At 34.8% G+C, this 18,749-nt stretch overlaps 1 protein-coding gene across 1 annotated transcript in view; it reads left to right on the plus strand.

Moving 5' to 3' along the window:
- LOC136027972 (trypsin I-P1-like) overlaps positions 1 to 17,311 on the plus strand; it is a 72,604-nt gene extending 55,293 nt beyond the window's left edge. Inside the window, exons 4-6 of the mRNA XM_065705465.1 lie at positions 4,471 to 4,592; positions 8,585 to 8,772; positions 17,123 to 17,311. Coding sequence (XP_065561537.1) covers positions 4,471 to 4,592; positions 8,585 to 8,772; positions 17,123 to 17,290 — 478 coding nt within the window. The 3' untranslated portion in view covers positions 17,291 to 17,311. The remainder of the gene's footprint in view (positions 1 to 4,470; positions 4,593 to 8,584; positions 8,773 to 17,122) is intronic.
- The last annotated feature ends 1,438 nt before the right edge of the window (positions 17,312 to 18,749 follow it).

Genomic DNA, 18,749 nt, shown 5'->3' on the forward strand with positions numbered 1-18,749 from the left:
TGGCTATTTATTTGCTCGTGTATTAAAACACTCTTTTGATACAATTCGCCATCTGCAATATAGCACTTATGATTTTACTTTTCATGATTGGACTTCCATCAGGTTTTAATCCACCCACTTGAACTAGAGGAGTCGCTCTCTCTCAGAAATTAGGCACAGCAGGTGGTGCGTACCATGTGTGACGGAAATGTGCTAAGCATTTTAAGGAGTGTGCCAAGCGTGCCAGAGCTGTTTAAACTCGGGCAGAGCTGTGCAGTACGTGTGGCGTTCCGAAATGTATCCTAGGTTGTGGGAAGTCAGCTCCCCCTTGCTTAAACTAATAGGATCGTTTAAAATCTTAATCATTTCTCAGAAGATTCGAAGTAGTAGCGAGTGCCCCACCTGAATTTAATTTATCAATGACCAGACTAAATAGCTAGAATGGCAGCAGACTTACTTCAAGAAAATTCTACCCCGACAACTGAAAGGTGCAACAATTCCCTCGTACAGAATTTTATTTGAGATTTCAACATTTCTTTTTATCTCTCATCGTTGACCTAGAAGTCGCACCTGCTGCTTCTTTTTTTAAATTTATTTGTTTGTGTCTCGTTTACTGTGACCCGATCGCTTAAGGTTTAAACTACGAAGCGAATAAACCCTATCTTGGCAGTCCATCTCGGGCACAGCCTATATAGACACCAGCTGCGCAAACATTTTTCAAAAGCAACACATAGCTATTATCGCGACATCAATTGGTGTTGCGTCAAAACCAGACACTCTCGCAGTTGGAAACTGGATTCCGAAGAGGCAACATGATGCTTTCTTCTGATAAAATTACGCACCCACGGTGGTCTCAAGAGAAATTCCTGTTTTCACTCCCGGAATAGAGTCAAGATCTTTCCGCGCTGATTGGCTGTGGGAGCACCGGAGGTTAACGCCTAGTCTAAAGATGCGTTTTGAAATCCTTCTATGGTCAACATGCGACTCCGCGATCACAATATAGTTTGTGATCTCGGGCAAAAAGAGAAGCAGGAAGCCCTAAAGTGGGAAGGGAAGAGGTCATAAGAAAAGGCTTAAAAGAAATAGAAGCATCATTGGAAGGAATGAGGGTGGTTATGGTAAGAAGGAACACGCGGAGCTGTGTTGTGGCCTTAGGCGGTTTGATGCCTCAGTGAGGTATCAGTTGCATTCTGTTTGTTGTCCTAGTCTCGTTCAGGGTTGCCAACTGGACATATTTTATCTCAAAAGGATAGATTGTCATGTGTCAGCACACAATGACATAAAAGGGCGAAAAAGTGAAACATTTTAGAAATTTCGGTCATAAAAAGGACACACTTTGTAAATTTTTAACATGAAACGAACATTTTCCAACTGGATATATATTTTGGTAAAATAAAAATGTCACTTTTCACAAAAGTAATGCTTTTTCTTGTTTTTTTTTTAAGTATCCAGGTTTTGCCAGAGATCGTAAACAAAGGATTTTGTCCAAAGTAATTGATTTACACGTTCATATGAGTTTTGTGCTTTCACACTAAGTAATTTTGTATGAATGTTGTACGTAATTTTTTTTATTATATTTGATGTTAACTGGCCGCTTTAAAAGCGGTTTGCAAAACCTCTTTTGGTCAATAATACAAATGGTAAAATAAAATCTCTAGTTTTTAGATTTCAAGATGGACACATTTTAGCTAAAACTTACACATTTTTAGATGCTCATGGGACATATCCATGGAACAAAAAGTTGTCAACCCTGGTTTTGTTAGGATAGTCTACTTCAGCAAGTTTGTTTTTCTTCTGTTTCTTTAGAAATGTTTTCTTTAGAAACCGTAAATGTTTTCTAAAGAAAAAATGTTTCTATATTTTCTTTAAATAAATAAATTGACTGATTGATTGATTCTAAATAGTTGAAAATTTGTTTATGCCATTAATTATAGCGTAATGTTTAACTAACATGTTAAACTATATAATTATTATATTATAATATAATATCTATTTAAGAAGGAATATATTTATGTGGATAGTTGTTGAAATATCAATGAAGAAACCAGTTATTCCCCTTTTTGCATTGTCTTTTTACAGAATTGTTTTTTCTAACTGATGTTTTAGTTTGTATAGTTGTTTCGTCTTTTTCTTTTCTTCATTTACTATTAATGGTTATTTGTGAATCTAGAAAATCACTGAACAATAAACTATTTTGTGTAAAATGATATTAATTATAATCTTGATCAAACAGTTCGTGGTAACGAACTGTAGTAAGGAGCGACCCGGCTCAATAGTAACCAAAACTCTAAAAAACGGAATTTTGTTATGAAAGCTACATCAAAAGAATCGAATTTTAACGCTGATTTTGATTATATAAGTTTAATCAAGTCATAGACCCTAAAAGTTAAGTTTAGATTTAATCACCCCTAAAAGTCACAGAATCTTACCGAAAATCACACCATCAGATTCAGCGTATCAGAGAACCATACTGAAGAAGTTTCAAGCTCCTATCTACAAAAATTTGGAATTTTGTGTTTTTTTTTTCCAGAAGGCAGATCACGGATGCGTGTTTATTTGTTTGTTTGTTTTTTTTTGTTTTTTTTTTGTTTGTTTGTTTTTTTTCCAGGGGTGATCGTATCGACCGAGTGGTTGCAAGTTTTTGCAATGTTGCAAGAGGGCTCATTCTAAAGGAAATAAAAAGTTCTAGTGCCCTTTTTAAGATACCATAAAAATTGTAGGGCACCTAGGCCCCCTCCCACGCTAATCATTTTCCCAAAGTCATCGGATCAAAATTCTGAGATAGCCATTTTATTTAGCATAGTCGAAAAACCTTATAACTATGTCTTTGAGGATGACTTACTCCCCCACAGTCCCCTTGGGAGGGGCTACAAGTTACAAACCTTGACCTGTGCTTACATATAGTAATGGTTATTGGGAAGTGTACAGACGTTTTCAGAGGATTTTTTCTGGTGGGGGGGAGTTGTTGAGAAGAGGGGGATATGTTTGGGGAACTTTCCATGGAGTAAGTTGTCATGGGGGAAGAAAATTTCAATGAAGGGAGTGCAGAATTTTCTAGCATTATTTAAAAAAAAATAAAAAAAATATGAAAAAGTTTTTTGATCTGAAAGTAAGGAGCAGCATTAAAACGAACAAAAATTACTACGCATATGAGGGATTCGTCCCCTCCTCAATACCTCACTCTTTACGCTAAAGTATATTTAGTAATTTCAACTATTTATTCTACGGCCTTTGTGATTCAGGGGTCATTCTTAAGGAATTGGGACAAAACTTAAGCTTTGTTGTAAAGAGCGAGGTACTGCTGAGGGGGTAAACCCCCTCATATACGCAATAAAAACATACGAATACGAAAGTTCGTTACGTAAGCTAATTCGTAAGTTACGTATATCTTTTACTAATTAAAAACGTTTGTAAAAAATTAAATTTTCAAGTTGCCTTTTTAAATAACCAAATAACTGGGGGGGGGGCAACTAGGCCTCCTCTACCGCTCCTTTTTCCCTCAATCATTCAATCAAAATTATGAGAAAAGCCATTTAGCCAAAAAAATAAATATGCAAATTTCGTTTTAATTTTTCATCTGCGGAGAGCCAAAATCAAAACTATTTTGTGTAAAATGATATTAATTATAATCTTGATCAAACAGTTCGTGGTAACGAACTGTAGTAAGGAGCGACCCGGCTCAATAGTAACCAAAACTCTAAAAAACGGAATTTTGTTAGCAAAGCTACATCAAAAGAATCGCATTTTAACGCTGATTTTAAATATATAAGTTTAATCAAGTCATAGACTCTAAAAGTTAAGTTACATTTAATCTCCCCTAAAATTCATAGAATCTTACCGAAAATCACACCATCAGATTCTTAAGGAATTGTTTTTGCATTGTGTTTTTACAGAATTGTTTTTTCTAACTGATGGTTTAGTTTGTATAGTTGTTTCGTCTTTTTCTTTTCTTCATTTACTATTAATGGTTATTTGTGAAAAAAAATAAATATTCTTAAGGAAGTAACCAAATAACTGGGGGGCGACTAGGCCTCCTCCCCCGCTCCTTTTCCCCAAAATCATTCGATCAAAACTATGAGAAAAGCCATTTAGCCAAAAAAATAAATATGCAAATTTCGTTTAAATTTTTCATCTGCGGAGAGCCAAAATCAAAACATGCATTAATTCAAAAACGTTCAGAAATTAAATAAAAAAAGCAAGTTTTTTTTAACTGAAAGTACGGAGCGACATTGAAACTTAGAACTAACAGAAATTACTTCGTATATGAAAGGAGCTGGTCCCTCCTCAACACCCCGCTCTTTACGCTAAAGTTTTTTACTGTTTTAAAAGTAGAGTTGAGAGAAAGCGTCAAACCTTAGCGTAAAGAACGGGGCGTTGAGGAGGGACCAGTCCCTTTCATATACGAAGTAATTTCTGTTCGTTTTAAGTTTTAATGTTGCTCCTTACTTTCAGTTAAAATAACTTGTTTTTTTTTATTTAATATACTTACAGAACAACAAGATGCAATGACATTGCAGTACTAAAGCTGACCGAATCAACTTTGCCTGCTAGATTACGACTGCTCCGGAAAAAGAATGTGGGAAAACTGCCACCTCCCGGATTTTATCCAAAGGGTAAGCAAATTAGTAAATTATTATGACTATTTAATTATTAATTAATTAATTAGCTAATTATCTATTATTTAATTAATTAATAGTCGTAATTAGATTACTACTGCTCCGGAAAAGAATGTGGGAGAACTGCCACCTCCCAGATTTTATCCAAAGGGTAACAAAATTAGTAAATCATGACGAACATTTAATTATTAATTAATTATTTAATTAATTAATTGTTTATTATTTAATTAATTAATAGTCGTAATGAGATTACGACTGCTCCGGAAAAGAATGTGGGAAAACTGCCACCTCCCGGATTTTATCCAAAGGGTAACAAAATTAGTAAATCATTACGACTATTTAATTATTGATTGATTATTTAATTAATTAATAGTCGTAATTAAATTACGATTGCTCCGGAAAAGAATGTGGGAAAATTGCCACCTCCCGGATTTTATCCAAAGGGTAATAAAATTAGTAAATCATTGCGACTATTTAATTATTGATTGATTATTTATTTAATTAATCAATTAATTGTTTATTATTTAATTAATTAATAGTCGTAATTAGATTAAGACTGCTCCGCAAAAGAATGTGGTAAAACTGCCACCTCGCGGATTTTATCCAAAGGGTAACAAAATTAGTAAATCATTACGACTATTTAATTATTAATTAATTATTTATTGTTCAATTAATTAATAGTCGTAATAAGATTACGACTGCTCCGGAAAAAGAATGTCGGAAAATTGCCACCTCTCGGATTTTATCCAAAGGGTAAGCAAATTAGTAAATACTTTCACTTCTTCTTCAATAGTAATTATATATAAAAATCATAGTGACTTCATAAAAGACAAATATAGCTTTATAGAATATAAACCAAAGTAAGGTGATTCAATAGGTATAGATAATAAACTGAGGGGGCCAGTAATTCTCTTCACATATACATAATATCTGTTTGTTTCTGTCACCCTTCCCTTGAATTTAAAACTATTATTTAAACTCAAATTCTCTAGGTTTTCAACGTCATATTCTGCATTACCCCAAATATGAAGGTAGGGGATTTGATTCTCCTAAACACCCCGCTCTTTATACTGAAGTTTGAATTTTGTATAACAATGCTTTAAGAAAGGTTTCTTTTTTAGGTGTATTTGATTTTCAGAAAAATAACTTTCCTAAATAGGACAAATGCTACTGCCCAGTCAAACCCTACTCTTTACATTTAAACTCAACTTCTTATCGCAACGCTATTACTTTTTTTAAATAATGTTTCCCCTCGAAAATACCGTTCTTATGAGCAGTTGAAGTAAAAAACGCAGAAGAATGCAAAAAAAAGTAAGACAGATAAACAGAACCTGTTTAGACAGAAAAAAAAAACAGCAACAAAAGTAAAGCATGCTTAAAACATTAGACCGACTGAAAAAATATTTCACAAAATGAGACAAAAAAATTACCAGGTAAGCCACTACTCCTTTAACCGATTTAGTTGCTATATTTAATTAGACCGACTGAAACATTAGACCGACTGAAAAAATATTTCACAAAATGAGACAAAAAAATTACCAGGTAAGCCACTACTCCTTTAACCGATTTAGTTGCTATATTTAATGTGTCTGTTGAGCTTTGAAGGAATCAACACGTGAGTTTGATGGAATAACTTCAACCAACGAGTTGACTCCGGATACATTTGTAGCTGCACACTATTATTATTATTACTAACAACTCACCGCAGCACAACTCATCCGGGGCAAAGGTACTGCTGCTATTACTAACATCTCACCGCAGCACAACTCATCCGGGGCAAAAGTACTACTACTATTACTAACAACTCACCGCAGCACAACTCATCCGGGGCAAAAGTACTACTACTATTACTAACATCTCACCGCAGCAAAACTCGTCCAGGGCAAAAGTACTACTACTATTACTAACAACTCACCGCAGCACAACTCATCCGGGGCAAAAGTACTACTACTATTACTAACAGCTCACCGCAGCACAACTCGTCCAGGGCAAAAGTACTACTACTATTACTAACAACTTACCGCAGCACAACTTATCCGGGGGAAAAGTACTACTACTATTAATAACAACTCACCGCGGCACCAGCCACCTGAGGCCAACACAGTTATGAACACTCCTCCTCCACCCTAATCTATTTTAATCTATTCAAAGCCTCCCTCTTTACAGCCCCAGAGGTTCCTGTTACCCTTAAATCTTTCGTTACGACATCCTCGCACCATAACCGCGGATGACCGTCGTTTGGCCCTAGACGGTTGGCTGAAAAGAACAATCTTCGGCAATCTGTTATCCGTCATCTGCAAACCATGCCCTAGCCAATTCAAAATTTCGTTCATTATAGCCCTGGAATTTGAGGCAAAAGGACCGAAATATTCTAATAAATAAGTTAGTAAATGCGATACCTCATCCTGGGGAGGGGGGATGACCAGGTTTGTACCCATCCCTTGCCTTAAAGGAAATATCTGACTCGTAAAAAAAAGTAACAAATATTCATATAAACAAATTTTTGATGCATTTTGTGAAGTTTTTTTAACCCCCTCCACAGAAAAATCCTGGATACACCCTTGAATAGTGTACGTGTAAAAAGCAGTCTTCGACATCACATCAAACTTTCAAAGCTATTTTTTAAACTCGTATTTTTTCTTCTTGCTGCACAGGTCTTGATTTTGGAAGACAATATATTTTATACAACTTATATTTTATATTTTAATTTATATTTTATTCATATTTTATATTTATATTTATATTATATTATATATTTATATTAAGTATTATATTATATTATTTTATATTTATATTATATATTTTATATTTATATTATATTTTATATTTTGTTTTATATTTCAATTTATATTTTATACAATATATATTTACAATATATTTTTTCCAAAAACCCATTTTAAGCAAGGACATGTTCTTCAAAATACAAATTTAAAGGAAATAAAATCAGTCAATCAGATTTTTGTCATTCTTAAAGCTCTTAAAGTAGATACGAGTAGGAGCAATCAGAGAGAAACAAAGGGCTGCTTGTATCAAAAATCTACTACCTTAAATATTCGGTATTAATACTGGCATAAATTTTGATACTGGAAAACAAATGAGGTGTACTTTCTTCTTATTGGCTTAAGATTTCACACAGGACGTTTTAAAACCAATAAGATTTTAAAAGAGTGGGTTTATTTGTCTCCTCAAAAATGTGAAATAATGTAATTGGCTTATAAAACAATGTCACAGAGGAGTGACCATTCACACGGAGCTTAGGCTTGGTCGTAGTCATGCTTCTTCGTTCACAAGAAACGTTCTTGAACCTGGTTCTACGAGACCGACCAATCCCGGATTATGAATTTGGCGCAAGAACTGAAAGTTGAGAAACATAGATGAGGAGGTTCAGATGAGGAGGTTCATAGATGATGAAGATGAGGAGGAGATGTTTTTGTGTGGAGTTTTGTCTCGATTGGAACTATATATGCTTATGGAAAGCCAAGCTGGAAAAAAAAGAAAGAAGGAATGGACAAGGGAAATCCTTGTTCCAATCATCTTCCATGCATGTCGCTTCATACAGAAACCTTCTATTCTCCACATGCACAGTAAGTTCTTCAAGAACATCAACTCTTATGCCATTCCATATCTGTACAACTTGCTCCCCCTCCATCCCTGTCAAATTGCTTACCACTAATCTTTGATGTAATTGGTTAAAACCTAATCCTAGTTGCTGGTGATCTGATCCAAATTGAACTTCAATTACGCCTAGGACTGAGACTCTGTGACGCGTGGGAACGTAAAGTTTTCGATAAGTCGTAATCGTAGTCGCGTCTACGACTAGGGCTAAGCCCCGTGTGAATGTTCATATAGAAACCAGCGAAATTAAAGCACCTTTTATCGAATTATAGAAAAGCAACCTTTTTTTGTCTGGTGCAAACGTGACTAGAAAACACCCCGAGTCACAAAATAGACCGTCCTATCCCATAAACAAGTCCTTCTTTCCATTTTAGAAAGCTGCATTGTCTCTGGATGGGGATTCAAATCTGCTGAGGAAAGTAAACTGCCAGATAGTCTTCAAGCGGCCAAAGTTAGGCCCATGGATTCCAATGAATGTCAGATTCGTTATAATCAGCTTGGAGATGTAGATATATTGGATGGAATGATGTGCGCTGGCGGAGGCGAAACTGACGCATGTCAGGTAAGACAAAGCTAATTATAATAGCAAATAGTCAATCAGGGTGAGAGAGAGAGAGAGAGAGAGAGAGAGAGAGAGAGAGAGAGAGAGAGAGAGAGAGAGAGAGAGAGAGAGAGAGAGAGATATAGGTTTATTTAAACAACATCGTAGCTAACAGCTAATTTGCGTTGCTTCACTATGCTAAATAACAAACTAACACAAAAAAAAGAAGAAAATATCACTCGGCTTTGTTTAGCAAATCCGTAAAAAAAGGTACAAACGAATTTGCGTGGCGGTTCGTGAACAGTGCTGACATCTAAAAAAAGGGACGGTAGCAGCATCTGGTGGCTTCGTCAGAAGATTAAAAATCACCAAGTTCGAAAAAGTAGATGGTGCCACCGTATACAGGGGTGAAGAAAGGTCAAATAAAGTATCTTTCCTGTACTTAATTTGCAAATTGATGGCACAGAAAACTGTCAGGATAGCCACTGCTTTAGCTGGTGACGCCATTGACGAACCAGCACACATATATTGGGCACTATTGAGCTAAACTTGGTGATGGGCTTTGCAGCTGTGCTAGCGCAACAGCGCCATCTATCAATCTTCGTGGCAGCGATGGCGGCAACCTAATCAGAGACGATCATGTCCAATAGTAAAAAAGTACAATAGCCCATAACCGCGTAAAAACAGTTTCAGATCTAAATACAAAGGTCACTATGAGAACTACCTTTTCCGAAAACCTTGTAAAGGAAAATTACAGTCCCTTAGCTTGTACAGTAAAGAAAATCTGTTGACTTGAAAAACAAGGAAAGTGGCTGCAGCCACTTGGCAATGGCAATGGCCAATGTCATTGGCAATGGCAATGGTCAATGGTCTGGTATTGGTTGGTAAACAATGGCTTGGTATTGCCATTGACAGCATCTTTTTTCTTTTCACCTTTTCCTCCCCCCAAGCTAGCCAGGCACTAGAACTGTATTGTTCCAGGCACTGTATTGTGGCGGGTACTGATTGTATTGTATTGTAGAGAGCTGTTTAATGGTTTATTGCTACACCTAGTGCTTTCTGTAATTAAAAAATATTTAAAACAATATCATTATTTTTACAAAAAACTGCATTTTCATATACTAGTTATAATTGATGATCATCAGCTTCTTAAAAACATCCAAAAATACGCTAGAAAATCGACATAAGCTCAAGAATTAGTTAGAAAATCGAAAAAAAACACACACATTGAGCGCAGGATGAGTACATAATGTCAAATATACAGCGTTGCAAGCCAGTATTTCAGAAACCAGGAATTAGATAAAGTTCTTTCTAATGTTGGATGGTACCAGAAGGATAGATAATAGTACAACTCCAAAGGTGCGTCCTTGAGGAAACAATAGACATAATTTCAAAGTTACAAATGTTACCATTTATTATTCATAATAGATTTGAGCTCCGTACTGAAAAATAAGTCAATGAGTTATCTTCCCATCCCCTACTATTTGCAAAAAAAAGTGAATATAAGTGAAATAAATTCCCTCCCCTGGTATCTACGGATACAAAATACTAGGAAGAAAGGGTTTTTTTAAGTGGCCATGCAGCATTGCCAAATAGCCAAAATAAATTATGTAGTTAAAATAGCCAAAAGTCAAACATATTAATGAATATGCTTTATTATTTTGTATTTACCTCTGTATGACTAGACTTTCTTCTTTTTCCTTCATTTACCCTATGAGCAGTTTGAGTCTAGCATCTTAACCTGTTTAGAAGCAAATTGACATCGCCAAATTGCCAAAAAAAAATAAATAATAAATAACAATAAATAATAAATAGTGAATAATAAATAATATATAAAATATAAGAAAAGAAACAAATCCTAATGTTGGGGTTGACTCTGAAGTTGCTTGATTCTGACATTTATAAGACACCTTATCGTTCAATCCGTCTTTGTGACCGCAAAAATGACTTTGGAACTAGAAAATAATTGGCAATGCATATTGCCAACTGTAACTGCCTTCACTCTATTAGGGAAATTAAATTTAGTCAGTAAATCAAGAAATACAGAAGTAAATGATTTATGCATCATTTACTCAATATGAATAATAGAATACGAAGTTCATTTTTATAGCCAAAATACTTACTGCTAACCAAATACAAAATTGGAAAAAGAACTACAAATAATAAGAAAATGTTAATTAAACGCCAATACAAATAATTTAAAAATTATTAAACGCCGAAGTTTACAAATTGCACGAAACCAATACCAATATACACAGAAATGAATGAACCCCTTTCCTTAAATCTTGATGAGTACATTTTCTTTTTGCTCCACTTAAACAATTACCAGTCCGAGTCTAACGTCTGGTAAATAAGCGATAACTATTCTGACTGTATGTTTATAAGAATTTTGATCAGCAAACTTTTCCAAGCAAATATTTCTATTTATCTTTCATAAATAGGAATTGCTATCATCAATGAACTTCTATTTCAACATCTCATTTTGCAACAACATCAACAAAACTCATTTTCCTATTAATATCCAACAGGGTCGTGAGGAAATGTTCAATTATTTTTTTACCTTAAATTACCTTAAATCGCAGCTTGGAGCAATATAAGGATTTTCCATCTTTGTGATGTTCCAGTGATGAAAAAAATTCGTTTGGTGTAAGTTGTGGTTGTTGATCAACATCTTGTGGAGGAATCTGCAGCTTCCCAATTGTAAAGGAACTCCTGGCAGAGCCATTACTAAACACCTAACTTTTAAGAAATGGTGCATTGTGATTTTATCAGTTAAGATTCTGCTTTTATCTATAATTAAATAAAAAAAACAAGTTTTTTTAACTGAAAGTAAGGAGCGACATTAAAACTTAAAACGACCAGAAATTACTTCGTATATGAAAGAGGCTGCTTCCTCATCAACGCCCCGCTCTTTACGCTAAAGTTTGACTCTTTCTCTCAATTCTTCTTTTTACAACAGTAAAAAACTTTAGCGTAAAGAGTGGGGCGTTGATGAAGAAGCAGCCTCTTTCATATATGAAGTAATTTCTGGTCGTTTTAAGTTTTAATGTCGCTCCTTACTTTCAGTTAAAAAAACTTGTTTTTTTTATTTAATTTCTGAACGTTTTTGAATCAATGCATGTTTTGATTTTGGCTCTCCGCAGAAGAATAATTAAAACAAAATTTGCATATTTTTTTGGCTAAATGGCTTTCTCATAATTTTGATCAAATGATTTTGAGAAAAAAAGAGCGGGGGAGGAAGTCTAGTTGCCCTCCGATTTTTTGGTTAATTAAAAAGGCAACTAGAATTTTTAATTTTTTACGAATATTTTTATTAGTAAAAGATTTACGTAACTTATAAATTAGCTTACGTAAAGAACTTTTGTATTCTCATATTTTTATTACATATATAAGGGGGCTCGCCCCCTTGTCAGATCCTCGCTCTTTACACTAAAGCTTAAATTTTGTCCCAATTCATTAAGAATGACCCCAGAATCACAAAAGCCGTAGAATAAATCGTTGAAATTACTAAAAATACTTTAGCGTAAAGAGCGAGGTATTAGGAGGAGGCGAGCCCCTCAAATGGGTAATAATTTCTGTTTGTTTTAAGTTTTAATGCTGCTCCTTACTTCCAGCTGAAAGAACTTTTTCATATTTATTTTTTCATTGTTTTTTTTTTAAATAATGCTAGTAAATCCTGCGCTCCCTTCATGGAGATTTTCTTCCCCCATGACAAATTATGGAAGGAAAGTTCCCCCAGCATATCACCCTCTTCTCAACCCCTCCCCCAACCAAAAAAATCCTCCTGAAAACGCCTGTACACTTCCCAATAACCATTGCTATATGTAAGCACTGGTCAAAGTTTGTAACTTGTGGCCCCTCCCACGGGGACTGTGGGGGAGTAAGTCGTCCCCAAAGACATAGTTATAAGGTTCTTTGACTACGCTGAATAAAATGGCTATCTCAGAATTTTGATCCGTTGACTTTGGGAAAATAATTAGCGTGGGAGGGGGCCTAGGTGCCCTCCAATTTTTTTGGTCACTTAAAAAGGGCACTAGAACTTTTCATTTCCGTTAGAATGAGCCCTCTTGCAACATTCTAGGACAACTGGGTCGATGCGATCACCCCTGGGAAAAAAAAACAAAAAAAAACAAAAAAACAAATAAACAAATAAACACGCATCCGTGATCTGCCTTCTGGCAGAAAATACAAAATTCCACATTTTTGTACATAGGAGCTTGAAGCTTCTACAGTAGGGTTCTATGATACGCTGAATCTGATGGTGTGATTTTCGTCAAGATTCTATGACTTCTAGGGGGCGTTTCCCCCTCTTTTCTAAAATAACGCAAATTTTCTCAGGCTCTTAACTTCTGATGAATAAGACTAATCTTGATGAAACTTATATATTCAAAATCAGCATTAAAATGTGATTCTTTTGATGTAGGTATTGGTATCAAAATTCCATTTTTTAGAGTTTTGGTTACTATTGAGCCGGGTCGCTCCTTACTACAGTTCGTTACCACGAACTGTTTGAAAATCTATAAGCTATCTATAAGCTATAAGCTTATATATCTATAAGCTATAATCTATAAGCTATAAATTTTTACAAATGAACCGTATGTTTTATTATAGAAATAGGATAAGTCAATAGTTTTTTCTGAGAAAATATTATCGATAAATGAAGCGATTCTAGAAACAAGCTTTTGTTTTAAGTTTTAATATTGCTCCTTACTTTAAGTTGAAAAGACTTGTCTTTTTTATTTAATATCCATCAGGGGGAGGGATGAAGGTAATAAGAAATAATGTTTTTGGCAATGAGATAAGTATTTATGGCTTTTAAAATAATTTTGAGAATTACCATATATCACAGCTTAGAGCAAAATAAGCCTACACCGTTTGGTGTAGGTTGTGGTTGTTGATCTAGACTCTTGTGAAGGACTTTGCAGCTTCCCAATTGTAAAGGAACTCCTGGCAGAGCCATTCCCTATCAAGGTGAGACTTGAACGTGTCGGTTGAAGTTGCAGAAACTGTTTCTTCAGACAGTTGATTCCACAGATTGATGACTCTTTGGTCGAAGAAATGAGTTTCCAGATTCTTCAGTAAATGTGTGAAAATTTAAGCTGCTAGATTGAGTTAGTTGTACCAATAAGGGATATGTACGTTAGTCAAGCTCGGATTGAATAGGTGGGGGCCCGGTTAGACTTGTTGTGGAGCCCTCTCTATATATTAAATATTTAAATAGAATTCAGATTCGGTACATGCATAAATATATGAAATTTCATATTAATCAAATGTGAAATAACAAACACGTTAATAAATCTCGTCAAGCAATTCAAACTTGAAATATATGTATTTTTGATTATTTGAATAATTTATAGTGTTTCCATTATCGTTAAAAGTAATTTGCTTTATATTTTGAACAATTTTGTTGTTGATTTTGATGATAATGCGGGTGCCTTTCGAATTCGGGGCCCGATTGGCCCCAATAGCTCCAATCACTCTTTAACTAGCTCCGAACTTAATTGAATTTTCACATAAAATTTTGTTCTCAATTAATAAGGTGCTATCTTTTTTTCAAAAGTCGATGATATTCGTATAAGCAATTCGTAAAAGTCGATGTTATATTCGTATATAACAATCTAAAAACTTCATTTTTGTGGCTGGACCAAAGAATAGGGCTGAAGCACTTTGTCAGTACTGGGAGGCTCAATTTCCCATTTTGCAAAAATTGTAAGATGGCTGTGGAAACAAGGAGACATCTAGTAGAAAAATGTCCAGCAAGGAGTAAACACCACCCGGAGATTTTTTATGAGTTATTGTCAAGCTGGAGGACATAGTAAGGGAGGAAGAATCCGACAGCTAGCAAAATATATGATATGGGTGTCGGGCAAAATCCATCTTTGGTTCCTCCAACTAATGATTAGTTCTTTTTGAGACGTGAAGGCCTGAGCCTTGGCCCAGATTGTATAGGTTGGCACCGCCGTAAAAAAAGAGTACGAGTAACTTACTAGAGCGAAAACTGGCGCTAGTGCCAATAATGGTGCTGGCGCTGCCAATTAAACATTAGCAGCACCATCTGGAGTTTTGTGTTTCTTGCTAGATTCTCAATGTAAGAATGAAACAGAATTAGTGCATTTGACTAAAATAGTGTAGTAATTTAATCTGACCTCAGTTCGAAAACTTACTAGAGCGAAAACTGGCGCTAGTGCCAATAATGGTGCTGGCGCTGCCAATTAAACATTAGCAGCACCATCTGGAGTTTTGTGTTTCTTGCTAGATTCTCAATGTAAGAATGAAACAGAATTAGTGCATTTGACTAAAATAGTGTAGTAATTTAATCTGATCTCAGTTTTTGCAAAAAAATCACAATTACGAAGCTTGAAAAATGCCAAGAAACGCTAAAAGCTAGATGGCACTGGTAATTTCTTAACTCTGCCACCAGTTTCCACTCTAACAAGTTGCCCATACAGTTGCCAATTAAACATTAGCAGCGACATTTAGAGATTGGTGGTTCTTTGTAGTTTGTCAATGTAAGAATAAAACAGAATTAGTGAATTTGACAAAAATAGTGTAATAATTTTAATTATTTTAATCTGATATAAGTTTTCCGAAAAAACCGCAATTACGAAGTTTGAAAAAATGCCGCTGAATGCTAGATGCCGTTTGTGATTTCTTAGATTCTACCACGAGTTTCTTCTCTAACAAGTTACCCATATTCTTTTGGATAGAATTTTTCCCAATTTTGAATATAATGGAAAATACATAAAGTATTCAAGTTATTTTGTTCTTTCATCTTCCTGCTCTGCAATTTGTGGGAATTCATTTAGTCACTGCATTTTGAAAGGAGGTCTACATGGGGCAGTTACCCCTGATTAGGGATATATTTAGAGTTTTAAAGGGAAGATTGCATTTACGAGCGGTTTTACAATACTACATCTCCTGCTTTATTTTCAATAAAACTTATTCCTCCCCCAGCAGAGCCGAAAGGGCAATTACGCTTCGAGAACGAAGGGCAAAGGGTAGGAGTTATTCTTAGACAAGTGAGGTAAGGTTACAGACAAGTGGACAAGTAAGGCAGACAAGTAAGGGAAGGAGTTATTATTAGACCTCATTTAATAGACAAGATTATAGTTGCGTGATAAATTGAAAATGAAAGAAAATAAAAAACGATCAGTTTTTTCCCAAATGAAAGTTACAAAATAGTCAGAAACTAGTTTATGTATGATATTAGAACCTAGATCGTGCATAGATTACTCTTTAGTTGCAAAGTGCCACCGGTACTTTATTGAAAACAACATAAATTTTATGCTGATGTTTTTCAGAAAATATGAAAGTTGTTCCAGACTATATCAAATTAATCAACTTTTAATCAAACTTCATCAAAATTTAATCAAAATTAATCAAACTTTATCATTAGCGATTGACTAAATTTTTGTACTCTCGTATTTTTTTTCTATTAAAGAATGAGTAACAGTTAAGGAGCACAATACCCCTCCCCCCATCGTCCAGGGCATTTTCCTTCCATTTTTGTTTTAAGCTACAATATATACTAAGAGATGATCGTTTGATCCCCGAACATTGTTTTTACTTGTATGTGATCGGTGCCTCAAGTAATTTTTAATTCTGAAATTTTGTGACTTCTTTCTGTTTTTGCCGCCCAAATGGAGTTTTTAGAGATACCATTGCCTATATTCATCGAATTCTTCTAAGTTTTCAGTGAAGCCCGAGAAATCACTTTACTTTATTTTCAGGTAAACTAATAGTGGACAGAAGCCCGTACAGTTATTTATATACATTTTAAGACTTAAATTATTATTCAAAAAACATTTTTTAGCTACCATTTTAGAGAAGAAGGTAAAAAGTTAAAATACAAATTAAAATATTCCAGTGCATCTTAACAAAAACTGAGGGAGTTTCTTCTTTTTCATCAAAATTATCATAGATACGGCTATATAATGCAATTACACTACTACACTAATTACAGTGTTCTAAATATAAGCATTTCCTTTATTATAATTTCCAATCTTATGCTTAAAGTTTTTAATAATTTCATCTACTTCTTCTTAAGGCAACATTAAGTTACGATTACGTTTGAAGGTTTGTACGAAGGTCAATTTATAATGGTTCCAATGGGCGTGGGGTTAGTCGTCAGGACAGGCCCGTAATCTATAATCACTACCAACATACTAAACTGATTTTAAAAGTTTTTATAAGCTTTTAACAAAGTTTTTAATAATTTCATCTGCTTCTTCCTAAGGCCAAGTTACAATTATCTTTAAGGGTTTGTAGAAAGGTCAATTTATACAGGTTCCAATGAACGTAGGGTTAGTTGCTATGACAGGCCCGTAATCTATAATCACTGCCAACATACTAAACTGATTTTTCTTTCTAGGGTGATTCAGGTGGTCCCCTTGTATGCCCAAGTGACAAAGATGGCTACGTCATAGCAGGGATAGTGAGCTGGGGTGTTGGCTGCGCTACTCGAGGAATACCCGGCGTCTATACAAATGTATCTCACTATTTGGAATGGATACAAGGAGCTATAAATCCAGAAAGTTAATAAAGAATTTTTACAAATGAATCGTATGTTTTTTTAAAGAAATAGGATAATTTAGTAATTTTTTGAAAAAATATTATCGATAAATGAAGCGATTCTAGAAACAAGCTTTTTTGTAGCACTTTGAATCATTGGATATATACCTCAAACTTTGGCAAATTGCCAATCACGACAACCTATATATATATTCGTACCTTAATACGTATTATGACTACCCATACAGAAAAGGGGGATAGCATTAAATCGTCTAGCCCCTTGGAAGGCCAGAAATACATTTTCTGATCTTCGTCCGAGGAACACTTGTGCAACATACTTACCCATCCCTTCCTTTCTCAACTCCCTGAGAAATTTATTGGGAAGCTAATTTAAGAACAATACCAACATTAAAATGGGAAGGGGGGTAAGCACCGTTATAACTATTATAGGTAACAAGAAGCAAAAATCCATAATATAGACGCAGAAAGAAAACAATCTCTCGAAAATCCAAAAAAAGAACTCCAAATCCAGAGCGGTAAATACAGGATGTGATAATTGATCATTTAGCAACTAAACAGTTACTTGCGCCCCAGACTGCAAGAGATTCTTCAAAGGAGGTAAAGGAAACCTTTTATGCAAGATTGAGTACTGAAAGTGTGTGTTTTTCTTCACCAAAAAGGAATTTGTCAAAATATTGCAACAGAATTCATAATTAGCCTTGTCATCAAGTCATCTAGGAACGACTCTTGAATGATGAACTAATATTTTCGAAATGAAAATTTCAAAAAATTAGAATAGCATTTTAATATAAAAATATCAAAATTTGCCCTAAAGTCTTCAAAAAAATGGATGCTAGAAGATTGTCCTTGTCAGCCAGCCATCTAGGGCCAAATGGAGAGCAAGCCGTCCCGGAATGGAACGGATGTCGTAAAAATAAGATTTAAGGGGAATTACAACTTTTTGAGAGGGTATAAAGAGGGAGGGTGTAAATAGATTCGGATGGAGGAGAAGCGTGTATAGGTGTGTTGGCTTCAGGCGGCTTGGCGCTGCAGGGAGTTGTTAATAATAGTATTTTTTTTAAGATCTTTAAGGTCTAACAGGAGCAAAATCCTTTTAGTAGCAAGATTCCGTGTCGCCAAATGAAAAAGACTTTTCATGTTGGCAAATATTCGGTTCACTTCTGTTTCGGATCAGAAATACAAATTGGTCTTTCCAACATTTAGTACAACATAATTACAATTAATTATTTTATAATTACATAATTACCAACATAATTACAAGCTTATTATTTATATGCTACTTTCTTAAAGATTCAGACAGGAAGTCTTTTTTTGTAGATTTTTAGATTCTGACAGGAGTAGAACTTCTCTTTAGCTTCTAAAGAGATTGTAGACTGTAGAAAATCAATTTACTTTCTAAATCAATTCAGCTGATCCTTTTTCCCGACCAGATCCAGTGACATTGGGGGGAGTTGGAGGGGGAAGCA

This window comes from Artemia franciscana, chromosome 6, assembly GCF_032884065.1.
Source record: "Artemia franciscana chromosome 6, ASM3288406v1, whole genome shotgun sequence".
NCBI classification, from domain to species: Eukaryota; Metazoa; Arthropoda; class Branchiopoda; order Anostraca; family Artemiidae; genus Artemia; species Artemia franciscana.